We start from the raw sequence: 27,473 nt of genomic DNA on the forward strand, positions 1-27,473 counted from the left end.
ATTCAAGACGCGCATGCCCACTTCGTCGATCAACCTTTTAAAAAAAAATAAACTTTATTAACCTTGCTAAGTATGTACAAACAGACGTGTCATTGAAGCATTATACTAACAGTGCGACAATACATAGATATGAATGCCTGGTAATATTTTTCCTAAGACTGCAGGTCTTGAGAGCTTTTTTATTGTCACATACAAACAGAGTCATGGAAAGATTTAAGTTCCACATAAAGCAGTGTTTTATTTGGCATAGCCTGGAGAAATCTCTCTTTATGAATGTGAAATTCACCCAAACAAACAGGAATTTTATTACATTCTTAACTCCTTATTGCTAAAATTAACATTTAAGAATAACTTGAACGAATGGGAACACCCATAAAACAAATGAGGCAAAGGTTCAGCCTCTTTTTTTGCAGAAGTTAACTTAAAGGGGACACATCAGGTCTAAATCTGTTTATGAAATTGTGATTCAGTTCAGTCCATACATTGTTTTTGATGTCAGTAAATTCTCCAACAATGAAATGAGCTTGGATACGGACATGTATCTGAATATGTATTTATTTTGCTGTAAACCAGGAATAGTAACGTAAAAAGGACGTATGGTTATCACATCTGTGTTTAGCATAGCTCAAATCATATTATGTAATTGTACTACTATACTAATACAGTACATACTAAGCAGTGTATCAAATATATGTATTTTAATCATTAAATCTATAGCTAACATTTAAAATATGTTAAAAGTGTCTGTTTGATTCTTCACATGTAAATGAGAGGAGTGACATGTTCTGATGTAGATGTTTGTTTTGTAGTCATCTACAAGAAAGTAGGAGATGAAGTTGTCCTGAGTCCAGGCTCTGAGGCTTCACCCATCACCAGCATCACATGGAAACATAATTCAAACCTGGCTGCTGAGTGGTATGAAGGAGGCACGATTGACTTCTACGCAATATTCAAAGGTATTTAACACTTGTAATGAATCCTTGAAAACAATCAGAACACCTTCAGTCAACGTGCTGATGTAACTTTTATAATTTCAGGTCGCTGTAAACTGAACACCACAACTGGAGAGCTGATCATCCCAAACCCGACACGAGAGTACAGCGGCTCCTACACAGCAGAGATCAACAACAGAGTCCTGGACCCAACTGAATTCAAGTTTATCTGTAAGTGGAGCAATTATGACTTAGACCTAGTCTGGAATATCTAATAAATATCTGATAATTTATTCATCTGAACTCTAATAATGTTTGTTTCCATCAGCTGGCGTCCCTACACCAACTGTGTCAGAAAACTGTGATGATGAAAAGACCCACTGTGTTCTGACCTGTGAAGGCATCACTACAGACTCTGGACCAGTCACCTACACCTGGTGGTCAGGTGATGTGATGAAGAGTCAAACCAAGCTGCTCATAATAACAAAGGTGAATGTGACCAGTAACAGACAGATCAACTACTTCATACGTTCAACAACCATTTAGTTCATGAGCTTCAAGCTGATGTTGTTCTTCACTGGTTTTCTAGAACGATACAGAGCCTTCGTTTACCTGTAAGTTAGAAAACACAGTCAGCTCTGAACGCAGCAGAGAAGTCACCAACCCTTTCATCTCCTCCACCTCTAACACTGGTGAGCTTCACATCAACATTTGAATACAGCCTGATTAGAAACCACTAACAGATTTTATTTTTGTTTATTTTTTCTAGAGAATAAAAATAACGGAGTGTATTGGTTATTCCTACTGCCGGTTCTGGCGGCCATTGCTGGTGTCGGTTTCTTTATTTACAGACGCAGGCAAGGTACAAATTCACAGCAGATTATAATGGTTGTACCAGATTAACTTTGTGTATTATCATTCTAAATGTATTTATTGACATGTTGACTTGAGATGTTGTCTGTCTGCACAGCTACTGCTTTTATTGTTTGTTATGTTTAAGTTTGTTCCATAAAATGTTAGAAATTACTCTTTTGTTATTTCTCAGGGAGATATCATTCACTACCAAGATATTCACGCAGAGTAGCTGGTGAGTAACATGTTAATTATCTGTGGAGACGTTCCCACACTGGAACCAGTGACATGTTGAGTCCTTGGATTGATTCTGACTAACAGTGTTTCTATAATTCATGTCAAAGTAAAGCTGGATATAAAATGATTTTCATCCCAGCTCCTTTCAGATCAATCTACAGCCCAGAGAAAAGTAGAAAGCTGCAGTTTGTAGGTTTCATGTCAGAAGAATGTGAAGATTTACCTTGTGAATGTGTTGTGAAGATATGTATTCATCATGATGGTTCTTTTATTTCCTGACAGCAAACACATCACAGGTCTCTCCTCTCAGTGTAGCTGGTGAGTAAAATGTGATTTAATTGTGTTAAACTGCTCAGTTTGACAGATTCATTGTTGTCCTGATGATTCTTTTGACTCTTTTATCAGTTTAGAAATCATCCAGACAAGAGTCTGTCTATAAAGAAGAGAAATGTTTTTACTCTCACTAGGAGATACAACTGTGAATGTTGAAGTAAACTGAACTAAAACATGTGGCAGTCATCACACTTCTTTCATCATTTGATAGAGAATAAACCATTGCTTTCTGGTAACAACGGTGAAGTCCGACAATCATCATCCAGTCCAGGAACCGTTAATGAAACAGGTGAGTAACCTTGACAACACATATGTGGTGATTGTGACCATTTTAAAGCTGCTTTTGGATTTTAAACAAACTATGAAGTGTGAATCTATGAGCTAGATCTATGGAAAGAGTTTGTAGAAGCAGATGATGGACTGAACCATCAGTAAAGACGTTACAACAAGACACTTTGACATTTTACAAACAAACAAGGAACAAATCAACCAGACCAGAATAATGAAGAGTCCAAACCTGTTGAGTTAAAGTTGATCATTAAAACGACTCCAAGGAGAAACTGATTCATCAACTATGAACAAAGAACTTGACAAGTTTTTTTTTTTTTTTTAATCATTTCATCAGCGACGACAGAAGTCGACAAAACTGTTGCTTTTTGGGATCAATACGATGTTTTTATGCCAATTTAAAAGCTACAACCACAAACTTGATCTCCAGGTTTAAGTTAAACTTGATCATTAAAGTGACTCCAAGGAAACAGTTTCATCACCTCTGTCATTTTAACAGGCGCTAAATCAGAGACACCAGAGAATCAAAAAACTACTACTGAACTACAACAGTCTGGTTCTTCCTCTGGTACCAGTGATAATTCTGGGGAGTTTAGTTTAGATTAGATTAGATACTTTATTCATCCTGAAGGAAATTCAGTGTCCAGTAGCTTTGTCACATGTATTGTATATATTGTATATTGAATGGGATGTTTTAATGACTATTTAAAAGATGCAGCCACTGAAAACAACTTGATCTTCAGGTATTTTCATAGTTGAATAATCTGACATTTTTCAGGAGGAAACGAAGAATCTAACCAGACCCAGAATAATGTTGACTTTGCAGGAAGTAACAAAGAACTTGGTGAGTTAAACTAGATCATTAAAATGACTCCAAGGAGAAACTGATTCATCAACTATGAACAAAGAACTTGACAATTATCAAAGTAAAGCTGGATATAAAATGATTTTCATCCCAGCTCCTTTCAGATCAATCTACAGCCCAGAGAAAAGTAGAAAGCTGCAGTTTGTAGGTTTCATGTCAGGAGAATGTGAAGATTTACCTTGTGAATGTGTTGTGAAGATGTGTATTCATCATGATGGTTCTTTTATTTCCTGACAGCAAACACATCACAGGTCTCTCCTCTCAGTGTAACTGGTGATGAAATGTGATTTATTATGAATAGGATGTTTTTATGAAGATTTAAAAGTTTAAACTTATTTCTTTGTCATTTTATCAGAGACTTCAGATCCACCTGCTAAACCACCACGGCGTATGTATGATTCATGACTATTTAACATATGCAGCCTTTGACTTAATATGCAGGTATTTTCATAGATTAATCTGACATTTTTCAGAAGGAGAAATAAAATCTGACAAAGACGAGGCCAGAAATAAACCTGTTGAGTTAAAGTTGATGATAAAAATGACTCCAAGGAGAAACTATGAACAACAAACTTGATAATTTTGTTTATCATTTTAGTAGAGAATCCACCAGAGGAGTCACGAGACACAGAATCTACTCCTAATCCACAATCAGCTGCTTCTCCGCCAACTACCAGTGATCAACCTGGTGAGTTACTGGGATCAATAGGACGTTTTAATGACTATTTAAAAGATGAAACCACTGACAATAACTTGTTCTGCAGCTATTTTCATGGTTGAATAATCTGACATTTTTCAGAAGGAGACAAAGAACTTAACGCAAACCAGAATAATGATGTGTCCACAGAAAACAACAAAGACCCTGGTGAGTTAAACCTGATCATTAAAATGACTCCAAGGAGAAACTAGAGTTTGTAGAAGCAGATGATGGACTGAACCATCAGTAAAGACGTTATAACAAGACACTTTGACATTTTACAGACAAACAAGGAACAAATCAACCAGATCAGAATAATGAAGAGTCCGAACCTGTTGAGTTAAACCTGATCATTAAAATGACTCCAAGGAGAAACTGATTCATCAACTATGAACAAAGAGCTTGATCATTTTGTTTATCATTTTAGCAGAGAATTCACCAGAGGAGTCAGGAGACAAAGGAGCTGCTACTGGTGAGTTATTGAGATCAACAGGACAATTTAAAAGATGCACACACAAACTTGATCACCTGCTTCTCTCTCAGGTCTCAGTGATGATCAGTGTGTGTTTTGTTTCATGACCATTTTAAAGCTGCTTTTAGTATTTTAATCAGATCATTAAGGTCCAGATCTACTGAAGGTTTACGTGGATGAAAACATACAGAGTGACTGACTACCAGCGCACACTAAGGGCTGCGTCTTTCTAAGGTGTAAAATATCCCATCAGCATCAGTTAACACGTTGACCTCCATCAATACACAACATGGGGCGTCTACACACACATTTAGTGTGTGCTGGAGGAGAAAATGCAGATATATTCATTCAGCACATAAAGATTCATTAAAGCTGGAAACAAGTTCATTCAAAGAAACTGCTTCTATGTTTAACACGTCTCAGTGTGTCCTGTGTGTAGTTGTGTACACATGACTGTTGTTACTGTAGAGGAGGAATTCACACGTCTTCATTTCACCACTAAACGTTTCCTCATGAAACACCTTATTTTTTATTTGGTAAATATCCAAACAGATCAGATGTAGTAAATAATCAGTGTGTTATTTGTGCGTCTGTCACTGCTCCGTGTCTCAATTATATTCACATGTGGTTTTTGCTCTAACTCTGTGTTGTGTTTATTTGTCTTCAATGTAACGACACCAAATGTCATTTTGTGATTAGAGTCTCTCTCTCAGAGTCTCAGTGGTGAACGATCAGTAGATCTTAGTAGATCTGAATATATCAGCTGGATCTATGGAAAGAGTTTGTAGAAACAGATGATGGACTGAACCATCAGTAAAGACGTTATAACAAGACACTTTGACATTTTACAGACAAACAAGGAACAAATCAACCAGACCAGAATAATGACGAGTCCAAACCTGTTGAGTTAAACTTGATCATTAAAATGACTCCAAGGAGAAACTGATTCATCAACTATGAATAAAGAACTTGACAATTGTCAAAGTAAAGCTGGATATAAAATGATTTTCATCCCAGCTCCTTTCAGATCAATCTACAGCCCAGAGAAAAGTAGAAACCTGCAGTTTCTAGGTTTCATGTCAGAAGAATGTGAAGATTTACCTTGTGAATGTGTTGTGAAGATGTGTATTCATCATGATGGTTCTTTTATTTCCTGACAGCAGACACATCACAGGTCTCTCCTCTCAGTGAAGGTGGTGAGTAAAATGTGATTTAATCGTGTTAAACTGCTCAGTTTGACAGATTCATTGTTGTCCTGATGGTTCTTTTGACTCTTTTATCAGTTTAGAAATCATCCTTTGTCATTTTAACAGTGAATTCATTGTGAGTTATTGGGTTCAATAAGATGTCATGTCTGTTTAAAAGCTGCAACCAAAACTTTGATCTGCAACTATTTTCATAGTTAAATAATCTGATATTTTTCAGAAGAAGATGCAAACCAGAATAAAGATGACTCCACAGAAAACAACAAAGACCCTGGTGAGTTAAACTAGATCATTAAAACGACTCCAAAGAGAAACTGATTCATCAACTATGAACAAAAAGATTGACATGTTTTTTTATCATTTATTCAGAGACGACAGGAGACGACAAATCTGATCATGGTGAGTGATTAGGATCAATAGGAGGTTTTTTTTATGCCAGTTTAAAAGCTGCAACCACAAACTTGATCTCCAGGTTTAAGTTAAACTTGATCATTAAAGTGACTCCAAGGAAACAGTTTCATCACCTTTGTCATTTTAACAGACACTACTTCAACGAAGTCACAGGACGAGGGAACTCCTACTGGTGAACCATCATCTTCTGCTTCTCTCTCAGGTATCAGTGATGATCAGTGTGTGTTTTGTTTCATGACCATTTTAAAGCTGCTTTTGGCTTTTAAACAAACTATGAAGTGTGAATATATGAGCTGGATCTATGGAAAGAGTTTGTAGAAGCAGATGATGGACTGAACCATCGGTAAAGACGTTACAACAAGACACTTTGACATTTTACAGGCAAACAAGGAACAAATCAACCAGACCAGAATAATGAAGAGTCCAAACCTGGTGAGTTAAACTTGATCATTAAAACGACTCCAAGGAGAAACTGATTCATCAACTATGAACAAAGAACTTGACAATTGTCAAAGTAAAGCTGGATATAAAATGATTTTCATCCCAGCTCCTTTCAGATCAATCTACAGCCCAGAGAAAAGTAGAAAGCTGCAGTTTGTAGGTTTCATGTCAGAAGAATGTGAAGATTTACCTTGTGAATGTGTTGTGAAGATGTATATTCATCATGATGGTTCTTTTATTTCCTGACAGCAGACACATCACAGGTCTCTCCTCTCAGTGTAGCTGCTGATAAAATGTGATTTAATTGTGTTAAACTGCTCAGTCTGACAGATTCATTGTTGTCCTGATGATTCTTTTGACTCTTTTATCAGTTTAGAAATCATCCAGACAAGAGTCTGTCTATGAAGAAGAGAAATGTTTTTACTTTCACTAGGAGATAAAACTGTGAATGTTGAAGCTACTGAATGGAACTAAAACATGTGGCAGTCATCACGCTACTTTAATCATTTGACAGAGAATAAACCATTGCTTCCTGGTAACAACGGTGAAGTCCAAGTATTAACCACTGTAGACCACATCAATGAAACAGGTGACTAACCTTGACAACACATATGTGGTGATTGTGAGCTACATGGACACTTCTTCCTCAGCAAAACAAACGTGTTGCAGCTCCATCACATTTATCTCCCGTTTTCAACTGATGATTGAAGCTGAACCCATTTAACATCCTAGACTGTAACAATATCTGGTTTTTATCAGTTGATGCATCAAAGGAGTCAGAAGACGACAGAACTCCTCCTCATCCTGGAGAGTGATTCAACTGAATAGGATGTTTTTATGAAGATTAAAAGTTTAAACTAATTCCTTTGTCATTTTATCAAAACCTTTAGATCCACCTGCTGGACCACCACGGTGTACTTCTCTCCCAGATCTCAGTAATCAACCTGGTGAGTTATTGAGATCAACAGGACATTATTCATGACTATTTAACATATGCAGCATTTGACTTAATCTGCAGGTATTTTCATAGATTAATCTGACATTTTTCAGAAGGAGAAATAAAATCTGACAAAGACGAGGCCAGAAATAAACCTGTTGAGTTAAAGTTGATCATTAAAATGACTCCAAGGAGAAACTGATTCATCAACTATGAACAAAGAACTTGACAAGTTTTTTATCATTTTAGCAAAGACATCATCAGAGGACAGAGCAGCTCCTACTGATGCACCACCTCCTCCTCCCTCAGGTACCAGTCATCAGTCTGGTGATTAGATACTTTATTCATCCTGAGGAAATTCAGTGTCCAGTAGCTTCATCACATGTAATAATAATAATAATAATAATAATAATAATAATAATAATAATAAACTATGTATCTGATGACAGTCCAGTGTTGCGTGACAGGGAGGTGTTGTAGAGTCTAATGTCCTGACAGATGGACACAGACAGACTCTGAAGGAGCTTCTCTGTCTGACTGTGGTGTTGTCTAGACTGTAGACGGTGCTGGACAAGCTTCATGGTGGACCAGAGGTCCTCTAATGTGTCCCTACCTCAGAGTCCTCCTTCTGGATCAGTTTGTCCAGCCGTCAGGTTCCTTCTTCTTAGTGCTGCCTCCCCAGTTCACCACAGAGTAGAAGAGGACACTGGCTACGATAGTCTGCTAGAACATCTCTAACACTCCTCCTCAGATCCCCCTACCTGACATATAGAGCCAGATACTTGTAGGTCTGAACCACCTCCACACTCCCTGTTGATGGTTACAGGCTGCAGGTGCTTCACTGACACCAGGACATGGAGTTGTTCATTCAATTCTTGTTCTCCTGCTCTTGTCTTTTATTTCCTGACAGCAGACACATCACAGGTCTCTCCTCTCAGTGTAGCTGGTGATAAAATGTGATTTAATCGTGTTAAACTGCTCAGTTTGACAGATTCATTGTTGTCCTGATGATTCTTTTGACTCTTTTATCAGTTTAGAAATCATAAAGACAAGAGTCTGTCTGTAAAGAAGAGAAATGTTTTTACTCTCACTAGGAGATAAAAATGTGAATGTTGAAGCTACTGTATGGAACTAAAACATGTGGCAGTCATCACACTTCTTTAATCATTTGACAGAGAATAAACCATTGCTTCCTGGTAACAATGGTGAAGTCCAAGTATTAACCACTCTAGACCACATCAATGAAACAGGTGACTAACCTTGACAACACATATGTGGTGATTGTGAGCTACATGGACACTTCTTCCTCAGCAAAACAAACGTGTTGCAGCTCCATCACATTTATCTCCAGTTTTCAACTGATGATTGAAGCTGAACCCATTTAACATCCTAGACTGTAACAATATCTGGTTTTTATCAGTTGATGCATCAAAGGAGTCAGAAGACGACAGAACTCCTCCTCATCCTGGGGAGAGATTCAACTGAATGGGATGTTTTTATGAAGATTAAAAGTTTAAATTAATTCCTTTGTCATTTTATCAGAGACTTCAGATCCACCTGCTGGACCACCACGACGTACTTCTCTCTCAGGTCCCAGAGATAAACCTGGTGAGTTATTGAGATCAACAGGACATTATTCATGACTATTTAACATATGCAGCCTTTGACTTAATCTGCAGGTATTTTCATAGATTAATCTGACATTTTTCAGAAGGAGAAATAAAATCTGACAAAGACGAGGCCAGAGATAAACCTGGTGAGTTAAACTTGATCATTAAAATGACTCCAAGGAGAAACTGATTCATCAACTATGAACAAAGAACTTGACAAGTTTTTTGTCATTTTAGCAGAGACATCACTAGAGGACGGAGCAGCTCCTACTGATCCACCACCACCTCCTCCTTCCTCAGGTACCAGTCATCAGTCTGGTGATTAGATACTTTATTCATCCTGAGGAAATTCAGTGTCCAGTAGCTTCATCACATGTAATAATAATAATAACAATAATAATAATAATAATAATAATAATAAACCATGTATCTAATGACAGTCCAGTGTTGCGTGACAGGGAGGTGTTGTAGAGCCTAATGTCCTGACAGATGGACACAGACAGACTCTGAAGGAGCTTCTCTGTCTGACTGTGGTGTCGTCTAGACTGTAGACGGTGCTGGACAAGCTTCATGGTGGACCAGAGGTCCTCTAATGTGTCCCTACCTCAGAGTCCTCCTTCTGGATCAGTTTGTCCAGCCGTCAGGTTCCTTCTTCTTAGTGCTGCCTCCCCAGTTCACCACAGAGTAGAAGAGGACACTGGCTACGATAGTCTGCTAGAACATCTCTAACACTCCTCCTCAGATCCCCCTACCTGACATATAGAGCCAGATACTTGTAGGTCTGAACCACCTCCACACTCCCTGTTGATGGTTACAGGCTGCAGGTGCTTCACTGACACCAGGACATGGAGTTGTTCATTCAATTCTTGTTCTCCTGCTCTTGTCTTTTATTTCCTGACAGCAGACACATCACAGGTCTCTCCTCTCAGTGTAGCTGGTGATAAAATGTGATTTAATCGTGTTAAACTGCTCAGTTTGACAGATTCATTGTTGTCCTGATGATTCTTTTGACTCTTTTATCAGTTTAGAAATCATAAAGACAAGAGTCTGTCTGTAAAGAAGAGAAATGTTTTTACTCTCACTAGGAGATAAAACTGCGAATGTTGAAGCTACTGTATGGAACTAAAACATGTGGCAGTCATCACACTTCTTTAATCATTTGACAGAGAATAAACCATTGCTTCCTGGTAACAATGGTGAAGTCCAAGTATTAACCACTCTAGACCACATCAATGAAACAGGTGACTAACCTTGACAACACATATGTGGTGATTGTGAGCTACATGGACACTTCTTCCTCAGCAAAACAAACGTGTTGCAGCTCCATCACATTTATCTCCAGTTTTCAACTGATGATTGAAGCTGAACCCATTTAACATCCTAGACTGTAACAATATCTGGTTTTTATCAGTTGATGCATCAAAGGAGTCAGAAGACGACAGAACTCCTCCTCATCCTGGGGAGAGATTCAACTGAATGGGATGTTTTTATGAAGATTAAAAGTTTAAATTAATTCCTTTGTCATTTTATCAGAGACTTCAGATCCACCTGCTGGACCACCACGACGTACTTCTCTCTCAGGTCCCAGAGATAAACCTGGTGAGTTATTGAGATCAACAGGACATTATTCATGACTATTTAACATATGCAGCCTTTGACTTAATCTGCAGGTATTTTCATAGATTAATCTGACATTTTTCAGAAGGAGAAATAAAATCTGACAAAGACGAGGCCAGAGATAAACCTGGTGAGTTAAACTTGATCATTAAAATGACTCCAAGGAGAAACTGATTCATCAACTATGAACAAAGAACTTGACAAGTTTTTTGTCATTTTAGCAGAGACATCACTAGAGGACGGAGCAGCTCCTACTGATCCACCACCACCTCCTCCTTCCTCAGGTACCAGTCATCAGTCTGGTGATTAGATACTTTATTCATCCTGAGGAAATTCAGTGTCCAGTAGCTTCATCACATGTAATAATAATAATAACAATAATAATAATAATAATAATAATAATAATAATAATAAACCATGTATCTAATGACAGTCCAGTGTTGCGTGACAGGGAGGTGTTGTAGAGCCTAATGTCCTGACAGATGGACACAGACAGACTCTGAAGGAGCTTCTCTGTCTGACTGTGGTGTTGTCTAGACTGTAGACGGTGCTGGACAAGCTTCATGGTGGACCAGAGGTCCTCTAATGTGTCCCTACCTCAGAGTCCTCCTTCTGGATCAGTTTGTCCAGCCGTCAGGTTCCTTCTTCTTAGTGCTGCCTCCCCAGTTCACCACAGAGTAGAAGAGGACACTGGCTACGATAGTCTGCTAGAACATCTCTAACACTCCTCCTCAGATCCCCCTACCTGACATATAGAGCCAGATACTTGTAGGTCTGAACCACCTCCACACTCCCTGTTGATGGTTACAGGCTGCAGGTGCTTCACTGACACCAGGACATGGAGTTGTTCATTCAATTCTTGTTCTCCTGCTCTTGTCTTTTATTTCCTGACAGCAGACACATCACAGGTCTCTCCTCTCAGTGTAGCTGGTGATAAAATGTGATTTAATTGTGATAAACTGCTCAGTTTGACAGATTCATTGTTGTCCTGATGGTTTTTTTGACTCTTTTATCGGTTTAGAAATCATCCTTTGTCATTTTAACAGTGAATTCATTGTGAGTTATTGGGATCAATAGGATGTCGTGTCTGATTAAAAGTTGCAACTGAAACTTTGATCTGCAGCTATTTTCATAGTTAAATAATCTGATATTTTTCAGAGGAAGATGCAAACCAGAATAAAGATGTGTCCACAGAAAACAACAAAGACCCTGGTGAGTTAAACTAGATCATTAAAACGACTCCAAGGAGAAACTGATTCATCAACTATGAACAAAAAGATTGACATGTTTTTTTATCATTTATTCAGAGTCGACAGGAGACGACAAAACTGCTGATCATCATGGTGAGTGATTAGGATCAATAGGAGGTTTTTAAAGACTATTTAAAAGATGAAACCACTGACAAAATCTTAATGTTGAGTTATTGGGATCAATACAATGTTTTTTTTATGCCAGTTTAAAAGCTACAACCACAAACTTGATCTCCAGGTTTAAGTTAAACTTGATCATTAAAGTGACTCCAAGGAAACATTTTCATCACCTTTGTCATTTTAACAGACACTAAATCAGCGAAGTCACAGGACGGAGGAACTCCTACTGGTGAACCATCATCTTCTGCTTCTCTCTCAGGTATCAGTGATGATCAGTGTGTGTTTTGTTTCATGACCACTTTAAAGCTGCTTTTGGTTTTTAAACAAACTATGAAGTGTGAATATATCAGCTGCATCTATGGAAAGAGTTTGTAGAAGCAGATGATGGACTGAACCATCAGTAAAGACGTTACAACAAAACACCTTGACATTTTACAGACAAACAAGGAACAAATCAACAAGACCAGAATAATGAAGAGTCCAAACCTGTTGAGTTAAAGCTGATCATTAAAATGACTCCAAGGAGAAACTGATTCATCAACTATGAACAAAGAACTTGACAATTGTCAAAGTAAAGCTGGATGTAAAATGATTTTCATCCCAGCTCCTTTCAGATCAATCTACAGCCCAGAGAAAAGTAGAAAGCTGCAGTTTGTAGGTTTCATGTCAGAAGAATGTGAAGATTTACCTTGTGAATGTGTTGTGAAGATGTGTATTCATCATGATGGTTCTTTTATTTCCTGACAGCAGACACATCACAGGTCTCTCCTCTCAGTGTAGCTGGTGATAAAATGTGTATTATTATTATTCCATATTATCATCACATGAGTGATAATTAGTCTGAAAATAATGTTGATGATGTCGTTTATCCTCAGTAATTTGTGTGACAAATATATCGTCCAGCAAATTTGTTATTGTGACAGACCTAGTCATGACTCTTCTTTCATCATTTGATAGGAAAGAAGCTTAACAAGCAACGAGTCCAAGCACCATCATCCAGTCCAAGAACCGGTAATGAAATAGGTGAGTAACCTTGACAACACATATGTGGTGATTGTGAGCTACATGGACACTTCTTCCTCAGCTAAACAAACGTGTTGCAGCTCCATCACATTTATCTCCAGTTTTCAACTGATGATTGAAGCTGAACCCATTTAACATCCTAGACTGTAACAATATCTGCTTTTTATCAGTTGATGCATCAAAGGAGTCAGAAGACGACAGAACTCCTCCTCATCCTGGGGAGTGATTCAACTGAATAGGATGTTTTTATGAAGATTAAAAGTTTAAACTTATTTCTTTGTCATTTTATCAGACGTTTTATTAAAGAACTCAAAAGACAGAAAAGCTTCTGCTCAACGTCTACAATCATCTGGTTCTTCCTCACGTCCCCGTGATCATTCTGGTGAGTTATTGAACTAAACAAGAAGTTCTTCTTGACTATTTAAATGTTAAACTTAATTTAGATGCTAATCCATGGAACGTGTGTTGGTGATTAATTAACTCTTGTATCTTTTAACAAACCTAAACATGTAGACGGAGGAGGGAACCACAAATAATCCTGAAGTATTTTGAAGAGAGAATATGTCAAAAGGACCAAACAGAGAAGACAGTTTGACACTAAAGGACTTGAAGCATCGACTGGACCTGAGAGGAAATATGAGGTTTATTTTATTTAATGTTACTTGACTTTTTATTAATGGTTCCTGCAGCTGGTGGCCGTGCTGAATGATAATAAACACTATGAATAGTTTGAAATGTGTACGATGATTGTTAAAAGCTGTGTCTGTGTGTATTTGTGTTAGTTTTTAAATATTGTATCAGATGCTGGGGCATGAGTTCCTCATCTGTCCACCAGAGGGCCCCACTAGACCAGACTTTATCTGACTAGAGATGAAGACTCCTCATTCATTCATTCATTCATTCATTCATTCATTCATTTGCTGTAACTGCTCGTCCTCTCGGGTGTTGTGGTCTGAACCTCCTTTATCAACCCAAGTATTTTCAGAGTGTTACAGGTGAATCCAGTGGTTTTAGCTTCCATAGGTTTAGGTTTAGGTTTCCCCTCTCCATGTCCTTCACCAAGACACTGTAACCAAGACCACCAACGTGTCCTTTTTATCCATTTTTATTTAATAGTTTTTGGCCTTTCTCTCTCTTATCTGTTAGTTATTTATCCCTCTAGTCTTCTCACTCAGTTCTTGTTTTTCTTCAGTCTTTATTTGTTTTTAATTGTGCCTCCATCTTTTTTAATGTAAATCACAGTGACTTGTCCTCTGTATGAAATGAGCTGTTTAAATAAAGCTGCCTTCAATTGTCTCGTTTTACTAAGTTAACTGTAAAAACTACAGTTTCCTGTAGTTGAGATTGTTGGTTTCCTCCTCGTGTTTGTTCAACTGAATAAAACATGATGAGAGAGAGAAAGATGTGACCTTTGTCTCTTTTAGTTGATGGTGATTTCATTCATAGGTTCATTTAATTTAGTTTCCTAGTCAACGTTATTGGCTTCAACACATTAATATAAATAAAACTGTGTCAGTTTTTATACAAAAATTACCCAGACATAGCTTCTTACATTGATTTATAATTTAAATACAAAAGCATTTTTAGCAATGCTTTGCTGGCCTTATGATCAGGTGAGCTGCTTATTTCTTTTTTTTTTTTTTTTAATCTGCTTCAACCTTCGTCCTCATTAATGAACTTTCACTTTCAGTTGTCCTGCCCCATATTCTCTCTCGTATCTGCGATTTTTATCTCTTCTCTGAGCATAGTCCCCGTTTATTTACCGTAGTCTTTTTCTGTTTTCCTGATGCTGTAAGCCTCCTCTCGGTTTATTCCTGTGGTTTTTAATTTATTGAATGGATGGAGAATGGAGCTGGTTTTTGTCGTCAACTCTTGGTTGTTGACGGTGATTTTCTTGTTCGTGACATTGAATACAGGTCAAGTTAACTCAGGTACGTTCCGGAAAGCTTTTTTTTTTTTTTTTTTTTAAACATATATTTATGCTGGTCACATATAAAATACTGTATATTTTATGTTTAGTACTGCGTTCTTACAGTTCAAAGGTGCGAATGTAGAAGTTCAGTAACCTGTTTTAATCCTTTTAGATCAGATAATAAAGTATAAATACGTATTTAATGAGTAAAAACATGCATGACATGTTGTCTATCTATAGCTAATATTTAAAATATCCCTGTAAATATCGTATAAGTTGTTAAAAGTTTGTTCTTCACATGTAAATGAGAGGAGTGACATGTTTTGATGTAGTTTTTTATTTTACAGTCGAGTACAAGAAAGTAGGAGATGAAGTCGTCCTGAGTCCAGGCTCTGTGGCTTCACCCATCAGCAGGATCACATGGAAACATAACTCAAACCTGGCTGTGAAGTGGTATGAAGGAGGCACGATTGACTACTTCTCGAGCTTCAAAGGTATTTAACACCTTTAATTAAAACTTTGGGTTACTTTACATAAGCCCTGGTTCATTGATAACAGAGTGACATGTTTTTTGGGAAATCTCCTCGGCCGATCGCAACTACAGAAGCTCCTCAGTGAACCGACCGGTTTGATTGTATCAAAGAGTCAGGGGTTATGTAAGAACTTCCTCTTCTAAATACAAAAATTCCACAGTTTGGACAGAATAACATGATCTACTGTTTCATCAGTGTTAGCAACAGGAGAAATTGCTTGGTGGGACTGGGACAAAGTGACAACTTTTAATATAACACATTCACACATACCACTGACTTGTTTTTGTTTTTATTCTCCTCTTGTTTTTTTTTTGTCTTTTTTTATGTCCTGACAGGTAGGTTCTCTTCTTTTTCTCTGGTGTAGGTGGGGCCCCATCAGGGAGGCTCCCAACGTATCATTGTTGCAGTGTCTAAGGGGGTTTCAGGTTGTGTCATTGATTACCGACCGAATGACAGCAGTCCTCAGGAGGCCCCAGTCTAGCCACTATCAAGCAGCTCCCATTAGGGGGGGATTCCCAACGGGACGTCATTGCAGCACCTGAAGAGCTTCCATCATGTCACTGATATGGACCAATATCAGTCGTCCATGTGGGTCCCCTTCCAGCTCAGGGCACTAGGTCGTTGCCTAGTTTGCCTGTAAAAAGTCATAAAAGTGAGCGGTGTGGCCCAACTTGCTGCTGTACAAATCCTGAACTGACACTCCTCAGAACAAGGTCCAAGACGAGGCCATGTCCCTCCCACTCCCAGACGAGTTTTACACCCATAAACCACAGATATGGCTTCAATAACCCAGTGCGATAATCTCTAGTGTGACAACAGCCCTCCCCTACGAGGAGCAGACCAGGAAACAAACAGCTGATCAGTCCCTCTGAATTCAGCCGTCCTCTCCATGTACATCCCCAGCTCCCACACTGGACACAGTTTGTTAAACCACTTGTCCTCTTCTGAGGACAATGGGTGAGGCTGAAAAGCCAAGGACTCCATGTGGGACATCTGTATGTTGATTCCAGTTTAGGCACAAACGCTTATGTTGCAGGCACCTTAGTGAGCTCAGGGGTCAGTTGCAAACATGAAGGATGGATCGACAGAGCCTGCCTGTTTCTGTGGTTGATAGTTGTTGATGTAAATTTTATAATTTTAGGTCGCTGTGAACTGAACACCGCAACTGGAGAGCTGATCATCCCAAAACCGATACTGGAGGACAGCGGCAGCTACAGAGTAGAGATCAACAACAGAGTCCTGGACACAACTGAAATCAAGTTTATCTGTAAGTGGAGGAATTATGACTTAGACTCTATCTTCCTGCTTTGCTCCTCTCGTCTCGTTTGTCTACTGTCGATACTTTTTGAGAGACTCTCTCTGTGCTGCTCTCCAAACTACAAACTCATGGTACTGATAAACTGGTCTCTCAACGCAATTGACACAATTTTTTCCGAGGAAGCCTGGGTTCGGGGAGCCGGACTGCCCTGCCAGAACGTTTGCAGCCGGCTACATGATGGACGCGTGGGAGTGGTGGTGGGATTAGGCATTGCCCTGATTTATCGAGGAAATCAAAAAATGATCATTCTGCATCTCTTTTTTACTGTAATTTCCTAAATTTGTAGAACAAATAAAAGTTTTCTGATTCTGATTCTGATCTAAACTCTTGTAATAAACTCTTCCATCAGCTGGCGTCTCTAAACCAACTGTGTCAGAAAACTGTGATGCTGAAAAGACCCACTGTGTTCTGACCTGTGAAGGCATCACTACAGACTCTGAACCAGTCACCTACACCTGGTGGTCAGGTGATGTGACGAAGAGTCAAACCAATCAGCTCATAATAACAAAGGTGAATGTGACCAGTAACAGACAGATCAACTACTTCATACGTTCAACAACCATTTAGTTCATGAGCTTCAAGCTGATGTTGTTCTTCACTGGTTTTCTAGAACGATACGGAGCCTTCGTTTACCTGTAAGTTAGAAAACCCAGTCAGCTCTGAACGCAGCAGAGAAGTCCTCAACCCTTTCACCTCCTCCTCCTCCACCTCCTCCATCCCCGGTGAGTTTCACATCAACATTTATCTCAGAAGTGTCTCCGCTAACATTTGAATACAGCCTGATTAGAAACCACTAACAGGTTTTATTTTTCTTTGTTTTTCTAGAGAATAACAGTAACGGTCTGTATCGGTTATTCCTGTCGCTGGGTCTGGATCCAGGTCTGGGTCTGGGTCTGGGTCTGGTTCTGGTTCTGGTTCTGGCCATTGCTGGTGTCGGTTTCTTCATTTACAAATGCAGAACAGGTACAAATTCACAGCAGATTATAATGATTGTACCAGATTAACTTTGTGTATTATCATTCTAAATGTATTTATTGATCTGTCTGCACAGCTACTGCTTTTATTGTTTGTTATGTTTAAGTTTGTTCCATAAAATGTTAGAAATTAGTGACAGATGAACTGGTCATGACAATTCTTTCATTTCTCAGGGAGATATCCACCACCACTATCATTACTTCCATGGTTCAAAAATAATGGAGCTGGTGAGTAACATGTTAATTATCTGTGGAGACGTTCCCACACTGGAACCAGTGACATGTTGAGTCCTTGGATTGATTCTGACTAACAGTGTTTCTATAATTCATGTCAAAGTAAAGCTGGATATAAAATGATTTTCATCCCAGCTCCTTTCAGATCAATCTACAGCCCAGAGAAAAGTAGAAAGCTGCAGTTTGTAGGTTTCATGTCAGAAGAATGTGAAGATTTACCTTGTGAATGTGTTGTGAAGATGTGTATTCATCATGATGGTTCTTTTATTTCCTGACAGAAAACACATCACAGATCTCTCCTACCAATGGTGAGTAAAATGTGATTTAATTGTGTTAAACTGCTCAGTTTGACAGATTCATTGTTGTCCTGATGATTCTTTTGACTCTTTTATCAGTTTAGAAATCATCCAGACAAGAGTCTGTCTATAAAGAAGAGAAATGTTTTTACTCTCACTAGGAGATAAAACTGTGAATGTTGAAGCTACTGTATGGAACTAAAACATGTGGCAGTCATCACACTTCTTTAATCATTTGACAGAGACACAAACGTTGCTTCATGATAACAACGGTGAAGTCCCAGCATTAACCACTCTAGACCACATCAATGAAACAGGTGAGTAACCTTGACAACACATATGTGGTGATTGTGACCATTTTAAAGCTACTTTTGGTTTTAAAACAAACTATGAAGTGTGAATATATGAGCTGGATCTATGGAAAGAGTTTCTAGAAGCAGATGATGTCAGGCCGTGACTCAAAGCAGGACTCAGAATGCAGAGATATGGAATGAAAAAAGGCTTTTATTTGATTCTCCAGAGATCCCACACAGGGGGACAAACAAATGGCTACAAAAAACCTAGACACTAACTCTGACTACTGAGAACGAAAAACTCTCCAGAAGGAGGAAAACCTCAAATCAAAGAAACAAATCGAAAAACACAAAAACACTCCGAATGGAGGAAAACCTCAGGACTAAGGATCTAAACTAAGGAAAGAATTAACAAACAAAAACTCTCTCTTCGAGAGGAATAACTGGCTTACTTGGTAACTTCTATGGGTGTAGACATGAAACAAGGCTCGGGTGCAAGTCGAGGACGATAACACTCTAGCACAAGACAAGGGGAACACAGACTACTTAAACACATGGAGGGAAATAGGGGACAGGTGGAAACACTTAGGGCAATCAGACTGAGACACATAAGGAAGGGCAAGTGACCTGAAACAAGAGGAGAATTACTTTTCAAAATAAAAGAGGAAATGACAGGACAAAACAAACCCAAGACAAGACACCCTCAACACGGTGTGACAGATGATGGACTGAACCATCAGTAAAGACGTTACAACAAGACACTTTGACATTTTACAGAAAAAACTAGGAACAAATCAACAAGACCAGAATAATGAAGAGGCCAAACCTGGTGAGTTAAACTAGATCATTAAAATGACTCCAAGGAGAAACTGATTCATCAACTATGAACAAAGAACTTGACAATTGTCAAAGTAAAGCTGGATATAAAATGATTTTCATCCCAGCTCCTTTCAGATCAATCTACAGCCCAGAGAAAAGTAGAAAGCTGCAGTTTGTAGGTTTCATGTCAGAAGAATGTGAAGATTTACCTTGTGAATGTGTTGTGAAGATGTGTATTCATCATGATGGTTCTTTTATTTCCTGACAGCAAACACATCACAGGTCTCTCCTCTCAGTGTAGCTGGTGAGTAAATGTGTATTATTATTATTCCATATTATCATCACATGAGTGATAATTAGTCTGAAAATAATGTTGATGATATTGACAATATATCGATCAATAGAACAGGTGAGTAACCTTGACAACACATATGTGGTGATTGTGAGCTACATGGACACTTCTTCCTCAGCAAAACAAACGTGTTGCAGCTCCATCACATTTATCTCCAGTTTTCAACTGATGATTGAAGCTGAACCCATTTAACATCCTAGACTGTAACAATATCTGGTTTTTATCAGTTGATGCATCAAAGGAGTCAGAAGACGACAGAACTCCTCCTCATCCTGGTGAGAGATTCAACTGAATAGGATGTTTTTATGAAGATTTAAAAGTTTAAACTAATTTCTTTGTCATTTTATCAGAGACTCCAGGTCGACCTGCCAAACCACCACGGCGTATGTATTATTCATGACTATTTAACATATGCAGCCTTTGACTTAATCTGCAGGTATTTTCATAGATTAATCTGACATTTTTCAGAAGGAGAAATAAAATCTGACAAAGACAAGGCCAGAAATAAACCTGGTGAGTCAAAGTTGATGATAAAAATGACTCCAAGGAGAAACTGATTCATCAGCTATGAACAACAAACTTGATATTTTGTTTATCATTTTAGTAGAGAATCCACCAGAGAAGTCAGAAGACACAGAATCTACTCCTAATCCACAATCAGCTGCTTCTCCTCCAACTACCAATGATAAACCTGGTGAGTTACTGGGATCAATAGGATGTTTAATGACTATTTAAAAGATGAAACCACTGACAATAACTTGATCTTCAGGTATTTTCATAGTTGAATAATCTGACATTTTTCAGGAGGAAACGGAGAATCTCTCCAAAACTAGAATAATGCTGACTCCACAGGAACTAACAAAGACAGTGTTGAGTTAAACTTGATCATTGAAACGACTCCAAGGAGAAACTGATTCATCAACTATGAACAAAGAACTTGACAATTTCTTTGTCTAAGTAAAGCTAAATAAAACATTAAAATGACTCCAAGGAGAAACTGATTCATCAATTTTTTTTTTAATCATTTTATCAGCGACGACAGAAGTCGACACAACTGTTGCTAATTCTGGTGACTTATTGGGATCAATACGATGTTTTTATGCCAATTTAAAAGCTACAACCACAAACTTGATCTCCAGGTTTAAGTTAAACTTGATCATTAAAGTGACTCCAAGGAAAAAGTTTCATCAACTTTGTCATTTTAACAGACACTAAATCAAAGACACCAGAGAACCAAAAAACTACTGCTGGTCAACAACAGTCTAGTTCTTCCTCTGGTACCAGTGATAATTCTGGTGAGATTAGATTAGATTAGATTAGATTAGATTAGATTAGATTAGATTAGATTAGATTAGATTAGATACTTTATTCATACTGAAGGAAATTCAGTGTCCAGTAGCTTTGTCACATGTATTGTATATATTGTATTGAAAAGGATGTTTTAATGACTATTTAAAAGATGCAGCCACTGAAAACAACTTGATCTGCAGGTATTTTCATAGTTGAATAAACTGACATTTCTTTTTAACGTCCTTTCAAACGTAACTGAGTTTTAACATTGAAAACATCGTTCTGTATATTCTAAATCATACTGTTGTGGAAATGATTTGGTGGCTCCACAGGTTGGTAATCACTGATCTGAAGAGTTTGTAGAAGCAGATGATGGACTGAACCATCAGTAAAGACGTTATAACAAGACACTTTGACATTTTACAGGCAAACAAGGAACAAATCAGCCAGTCCAGAACCCTGACGAGTCCAAAGGAAGTAAGAAAGACAGTGGTGAGTTAAAGTTGATCATTAAAATGACTCCAAGGAGAAACTGATTCATCAACAATGAACAAAGAACTTGACAATTGTCAAAGTAAAGCTGGATATAAAATGATTTTCATCCCAGCTCCTTTCAGATCAATCTACAGCCCAGAGAAAAGTAGAAAGCTGCAGTTTGTAGGTTTCATGTCAGAAGAATGTGAAGATTTACCTTGTGAATGTGTTGTGAAGATGTGTTTTCATCATGATGGTTCTTTTATTTCCTGACAGCAGACACATCACAGGTCTCTTCTCTCAGTGTAGCTGGTGAGTAAAATGTGATTTAATTGTGTTAAACTGCTCAGTTTGACAGATTCATTGTTGTCCTGATGATTCTTTTGACTCTTTTATCAGTTTAGAAATCATCCAGACAAGAGTCTGTCTATAAAGAAGAGAAATGTTTTTACTCTCACTAGGAGATAAAACTGTGAATGTTGAAGCTACTGAATGGAACTAAAACATGTGGCAGTCATCACACTTTAATCATTTGACAGAGAATAAACCATTGCTTCATGGTAACAAGGATGGAGTCCAACAACCATCATTTAGTCTGGAACCCAAGAATGAAACAGGTGAGTAACCTTGACAACACATATGTGGTGATTGTGAGCTACATGGACACTTCTTCCTCAGCTAAACAAACGTGTTGCAGCTCCATCACATTTATCTCCAGTTTTCAACTGATGATTGAAGCTGAACCCATTTAACATCCTAGACTGTAACAATATCTGGTTTTTATCAGTTGATGCATCAAAGGAGTCAGAAGACGACAGAACTCCTCCTCATCCTGGGGAGAGATTCAACTGAATAGGATGTTTTTATGAAGATTAAAAAGTTTAAACTACTTTCTTTGTCATTTTATCAGTTGATGCATCAAAGGAGTCAGAAGGCAAAGAACCACCTGCTAATCCACCACAGTCTGATTCTCCATCAGGTCCCAGTCATGAACCTGGTGAGTTATTGGGATCAATAGGACATTATTCATGACTATTTAAAAGATGAAACCAGTGACAGAAACTTGATCTTCAGGTATTTTCAGAGTTGAATTATGTGAATTATATTTTTCAAGAGAAGACAAGTCTCCCCAAACCCAGACACTTGTAGTGTCCACAGAACTTGACTTCTGTTAAACTTTTTATCAAGTTAAACTTGATCATTAAAATGACTCCAAGGAGAAACTGTTTTATCAACCATGAACAAAAGGGTTGACATTTTTTTGTCATTTTTGCAGAGAAACCACCAGAGAAACCAGCTGACCAAGCAGCTTCTACTGATCCACCATCTTCTCCTCCTTCAGGTATCAGTGTGTTTTGTTTCATGACCATTTTAAAGCTGCTTTTGTTTTTTAAACAAACTATGAGGTGTGAATATATGAGCTGGATCTATGGAAAGAGTTTGTAGAAGCAGATGATGGACTGAACCATCAGTAAAGACGTTATAACAAGACACTTTGACATTTTACAGATAAACAAGGAACAACTCAGAATAGTGACGGGTCCACGGGAACCAAAGCTGGTGAGTTAAACTAGATCATTAAAACGACTCCAAGGAGAAACTGATTCATCAACTATGAACAAAGAACTTGACAAGTTTTTTTTTTTTTTTTTTTTTTGTCATTTTATCAGCGACGACAGAAGTCCACAAAACTGTTGCTAATTCTGGTGAGTTATTGAGATCAACAGGACAATTTAAAAGATGCAAACACAAACTTGATCTCCAGGTTTAACTTAAACTTGATGATTAAAGTGACTCCAAGGAAACAGTTTCATCAACTTTGTCATTTTAACAGACACTAAATCAGAGACACCAGAGAATCAAAAAACTACTGCTGAACAACAACAGTTTGGTTCTTCCTCTGGTACCAGTGGTCATTCTGGTGAGTTTAGATTAGATTAGATTAGATTAGATTAGATTAGATTAGATTAGATTAGATTAGATTAGATTAGATTAGATTAGATACTTTATTCATCCTGAAGGAAATTCAGTGTCCAGTAGCTTTGTCACATGTATTGTATATATTGTATTGAATAGGATGTTTAATGACTATTTAAAAGATGCAGCCACTGAAAACAACTTGATCTTCAGGTATTTTCATAGTTGAATAAACTGACATTTCTTTTTAACGTCCTTTCAAACGTAACTGAGTTTTAACATTGAAAACATCGTTCTGTATATTCTAAATCATACTGTTGTGGAAATGATTTGGTGGCTCCACAGGTTGGTAATCACTGATCTAAAGAGTTTGTAGAAGCAGATGATTGACTGAACCATCAGTAAAGACGTTATAACAAGACACTTTGACATTTTACAGACAAACAAGGAACAAATCAACAAGACCAGAATAATGAAGAGTCCAAACCTGTTGAGTTAAACTAGATCATTAAAGTGACTCCAAGGAGAAACTGATTCATCAACTATGAACAAAGAACTTGACAATTTTTTTATTTTTTTTATCATTTTCTCAGCGACGACAGAAGTCGACACAACTGATGCTAATTCTGGTGAGTTATTGGGATCAATATGATGTTTTTATGCCAATTTAAAAGCTACAACCACAAACTTGATCTCCAAGTTTAAGTTAAACTTGATCATTAAAGTGACTCCAAGGAAACAGTTTCATCAACTTTGTCATTTTAACAGACACTAAATCAGAGACAGAAGAGAAAGAAGAAAATCAAGGAGCTTCTCCTAATCAACAACAATCTGGTTCTCCTTCTGATACCAGTGGTCAACCTGGTGAGTTATCTTACCAAGTAAAGCTCTGTGGAATATATATTCAAGGAGCTGTCCATCCATCTTTCCTTGCCAACTATCCATCTTTATAGTCAAGTTTCAGCCATCAGGATTAAACATAAACAAGTCAAGTGCAATGAAGTCCTTATGCAAAGTGTTCCAGCCGATAACAACTAAAGTTCCTCTCTCTCATTTGCTTGTCACGTGTCTAAAACTTGAAGGAAAAACACAACAAGATAATGAAAAGAATATTTGAACATTTTTAACGTCCTTTCAAACGTAACTGAGTTTTAACATTTAAAACATTGTTCTGTATATTCTAAATCATACTGTTGTGGAAATGATTTGGTGGCTCCACAGGTTGGTAATCACTGATCTAAAGAGTTTGTAGAAGCAGATGATGGACTGAACCATCAGTAAAGACGTTATAACAAGACACTTTGACATTTTACAGACAAACAAGGAACAAATCAACAAGACCAGAATAATGAAGAGTCCAAACCTGTTGAGTTAAACTAGATCATTAAAGTGACTCCAAGGAGAAACTGATTCATCAACTATGAACAAAGAACTTGACAATTTTTTTTATTTTCTTTATCATTTTCTCAGCGACGACAGAAGTCGACACAACTGTTGCTAATTCTGGTGAGTTATTGGGATCAATATGATGTTTTTATGCCAATTTAAAAGCTACAACCACAAACTTGATCTCCAAGTTTAAGTTAAACTTGATCATTAAAGTGACTCCAAGGAAACAGTTTCATCAACTTTGTCATTTTAACAGGCACTACATCAGAGACAAAAGAGAAACAAGAGAATCAAGGAGCTCCTCCTAATCCACAACAATCTGGTTCTCCTTCTGGTACCGGTGGTCAACATGGTGAGTTATTTTACCAAGTAAAGCTCTATGTAATATATATTCAAGGAGCTGTCCATCCATCTTTACTTGCCAGCTATCCATCTTTATAGTCAAGTTTCAGCCATCAGGATTAAACATAAACAAGTCAAGTGCAATGAAGTCCTTATGCAAAGTGTTCCAGCCGATAACAACTAAAGTTCCTCTCTCTCATTTGCTTGTCACGTGTCTAAAACTTGAAGGAAAAACACAACAAGATAATGAAAAGAATATTTGAACATTTTTAACGTCCTTTCAAACGTAACTGAGTTTTAACATTTAAAACATTGTTCTGTATATTCTAAATCATACTGTTGTGGAAATGATTTGGTGGCTCCACAGGTTGGTAATCACTGATCTGAAGAGTTTGTAGAAGCAGATGATGGACTGAACCATCAGTAAAGACGTTATAACAAGACACTTTGACATTTTACAGACAAACAAGGAACAAATCAACAAGACCTGAATAATGACGAGTCCAAACCTGTTGAGTTAAACTAGATCATTAAAATGACTCCAAGGAGAAACTGATTCATCAACTATGAACAAAAAAGTTGACAAGTTTTTTGTTTTTTTTCATCATTTTCTCAGTGACGACAGAAGTCGACACAACTGTTGCTAATTCTGGTGAGTTATTGGGATCAATATGATGTTTTTATGCCAATTTAAAAGCTACGACCACAAACTTGATCTCCAGGTTTAACTTAAACTTGATCATTAAAGTGACTCCAAGGAAACAGTTTCATCACCTTTGTCATTTTAACAGACACTACATCAGAGACACCAGAGAATCAAAAAACTACTGCTGAACAACAACAGTCTGGTTCTTCCTCTGGTACCAGTGGTCAACCTGGTGAGTTATTTTACTGAACAGGAAGTTCTTCTTCACTATTTAAATGTTAAACTTAATTTGGACACTGATTCAATGAATGTGTATTGATGATTAATTCGGTCCTGTATCTTTTAACAGACAGTGATGAACGTTGACATCAAATTGTAAAAATTTGGACCTAAACATGTAGACGGAGGAGGCAAACACGACTAATGCTGAAGTATTTTGAAGAGAGAATTTGCAAAAGGATCAAACAGAGAAGACAGTTTGACACTAAATGACTTGAAGCATCGACTGGACCTGAGAGGAAATATGAGGTTTATTTTATTTAATGTTACTTGACTTTTTATTAATGGTTCCTGCAGCTGGTGGCCGTGCTGAATGATATTAAACACTATGAATGGTTTGAAATGTGTACGATGATTGTTAAAAGCTGTGTCTGTGTGTATTTGTGTTAGTTTTTAAATATTGTATCAGATGCTGGGACATGAGTTCCTCATCTGTCCACCAGAGGGCCCCACTAGACCAGACTTTATCTGACTAGAGATGAAGACTCCTCATCCATTCATCCATTCATTCATTCATTCATTCATTCATTCATTCATTCATTCATTTGCTGTAACTGCTCGTCCTCTGAGGTGTTGGGGTCTGAACCTCCTTTATCAACCCAAGTATTTTCAGAGTGTAACAAGTGAATCCAGTGGTTTTAGCTTCTATACGTGATGTCAGATGGTTTCAGTCCTGATGATATTGGCTCATAGACATAATCACTGTTATCAGAGATAAACAGTATCACCAGATCTTCCATGGTGTTGTTCAGCTTTGACTTTGTGCTTTTAAGGTTTTTATCACTGAGTCTGGACTCAACCAATAATGTCAGCTTTGTCCTCCCTCAGTGTCCTGGTTCTGCCGTCTGTCACTGGGAATGTTTCACTTTCTTCTTTCTCTATTGACTTTACTAGTTTAGTTCATTCTGCTTCACTTGACTTTCCTGCAAACTCATATTTTTTTTTTCCATTTTAACCTGAGCAGCTGGTCCAGTTTGTGTGAGAACCACGTCTGTTGTCCCCTTTAGGTTTCCCCTCTCCATGTCCTTCACCAAGACACTGTAACCAAGACCACCAACGTGTCCTTTTAATCTATTTTTATTTAATAGTTTTTGGCCTTTCTCTCTCTTATCTTT

General features: G+C 37.7%; 1 protein-coding gene across 1 annotated transcript in view; it reads left to right on the plus strand.

Moving 5' to 3' along the window:
• Positions 1-27,473, plus strand: part of LOC125000968 (protein piccolo-like) — a 127,019-nt gene that overhangs the window by 5,002 nt on the left and 94,544 nt on the right. The window contains exons 2-26 of the mRNA XM_047576769.1: positions 810-956; positions 1,038-1,163; positions 1,261-1,421; positions 1,522-1,624; positions 1,702-1,794; positions 1,978-2,019; positions 2,304-2,339; positions 2,566-2,643; positions 3,421-3,486; positions 3,863-3,895; positions 4,106-4,195; positions 4,307-4,372; positions 4,632-4,676; positions 5,837-5,872; positions 6,102-6,155; positions 6,251-6,280; positions 6,423-6,494; positions 6,674-6,724; positions 7,624-7,680; positions 8,846-8,920; positions 9,213-9,278; positions 9,382-9,426; positions 9,518-9,580; positions 10,814-10,879; positions 10,983-11,027. Of these exons, the coding sequence (XP_047432725.1) occupies positions 810-956; positions 1,038-1,163; positions 1,261-1,421; positions 1,522-1,624; positions 1,702-1,794; positions 1,978-2,019; positions 2,304-2,339; positions 2,566-2,643; positions 3,421-3,486; positions 3,863-3,895; positions 4,106-4,195; positions 4,307-4,372; positions 4,632-4,676; positions 5,837-5,872; positions 6,102-6,155; positions 6,251-6,280; positions 6,423-6,494; positions 6,674-6,724; positions 7,624-7,680; positions 8,846-8,920; positions 9,213-9,278; positions 9,382-9,426; positions 9,518-9,580; positions 10,814-10,879; positions 10,983-11,027 (1,746 nt within the window). The remainder of the gene's footprint in view (positions 1-809; positions 957-1,037; positions 1,164-1,260; positions 1,422-1,521; positions 1,625-1,701; positions 1,795-1,977; positions 2,020-2,303; positions 2,340-2,565; positions 2,644-3,420; positions 3,487-3,862; positions 3,896-4,105; positions 4,196-4,306; positions 4,373-4,631; positions 4,677-5,836; positions 5,873-6,101; positions 6,156-6,250; positions 6,281-6,422; positions 6,495-6,673; positions 6,725-7,623; positions 7,681-8,845; positions 8,921-9,212; positions 9,279-9,381; positions 9,427-9,517; positions 9,581-10,813; positions 10,880-10,982; positions 11,028-27,473) is intronic.

The sequence above is a fragment of the Mugil cephalus genome, chromosome 23 (assembly GCF_022458985.1).
Source record: "Mugil cephalus isolate CIBA_MC_2020 chromosome 23, CIBA_Mcephalus_1.1, whole genome shotgun sequence".
NCBI classification, from domain to species: domain Eukaryota; kingdom Metazoa; phylum Chordata; class Actinopteri; order Mugiliformes; family Mugilidae; genus Mugil; species Mugil cephalus.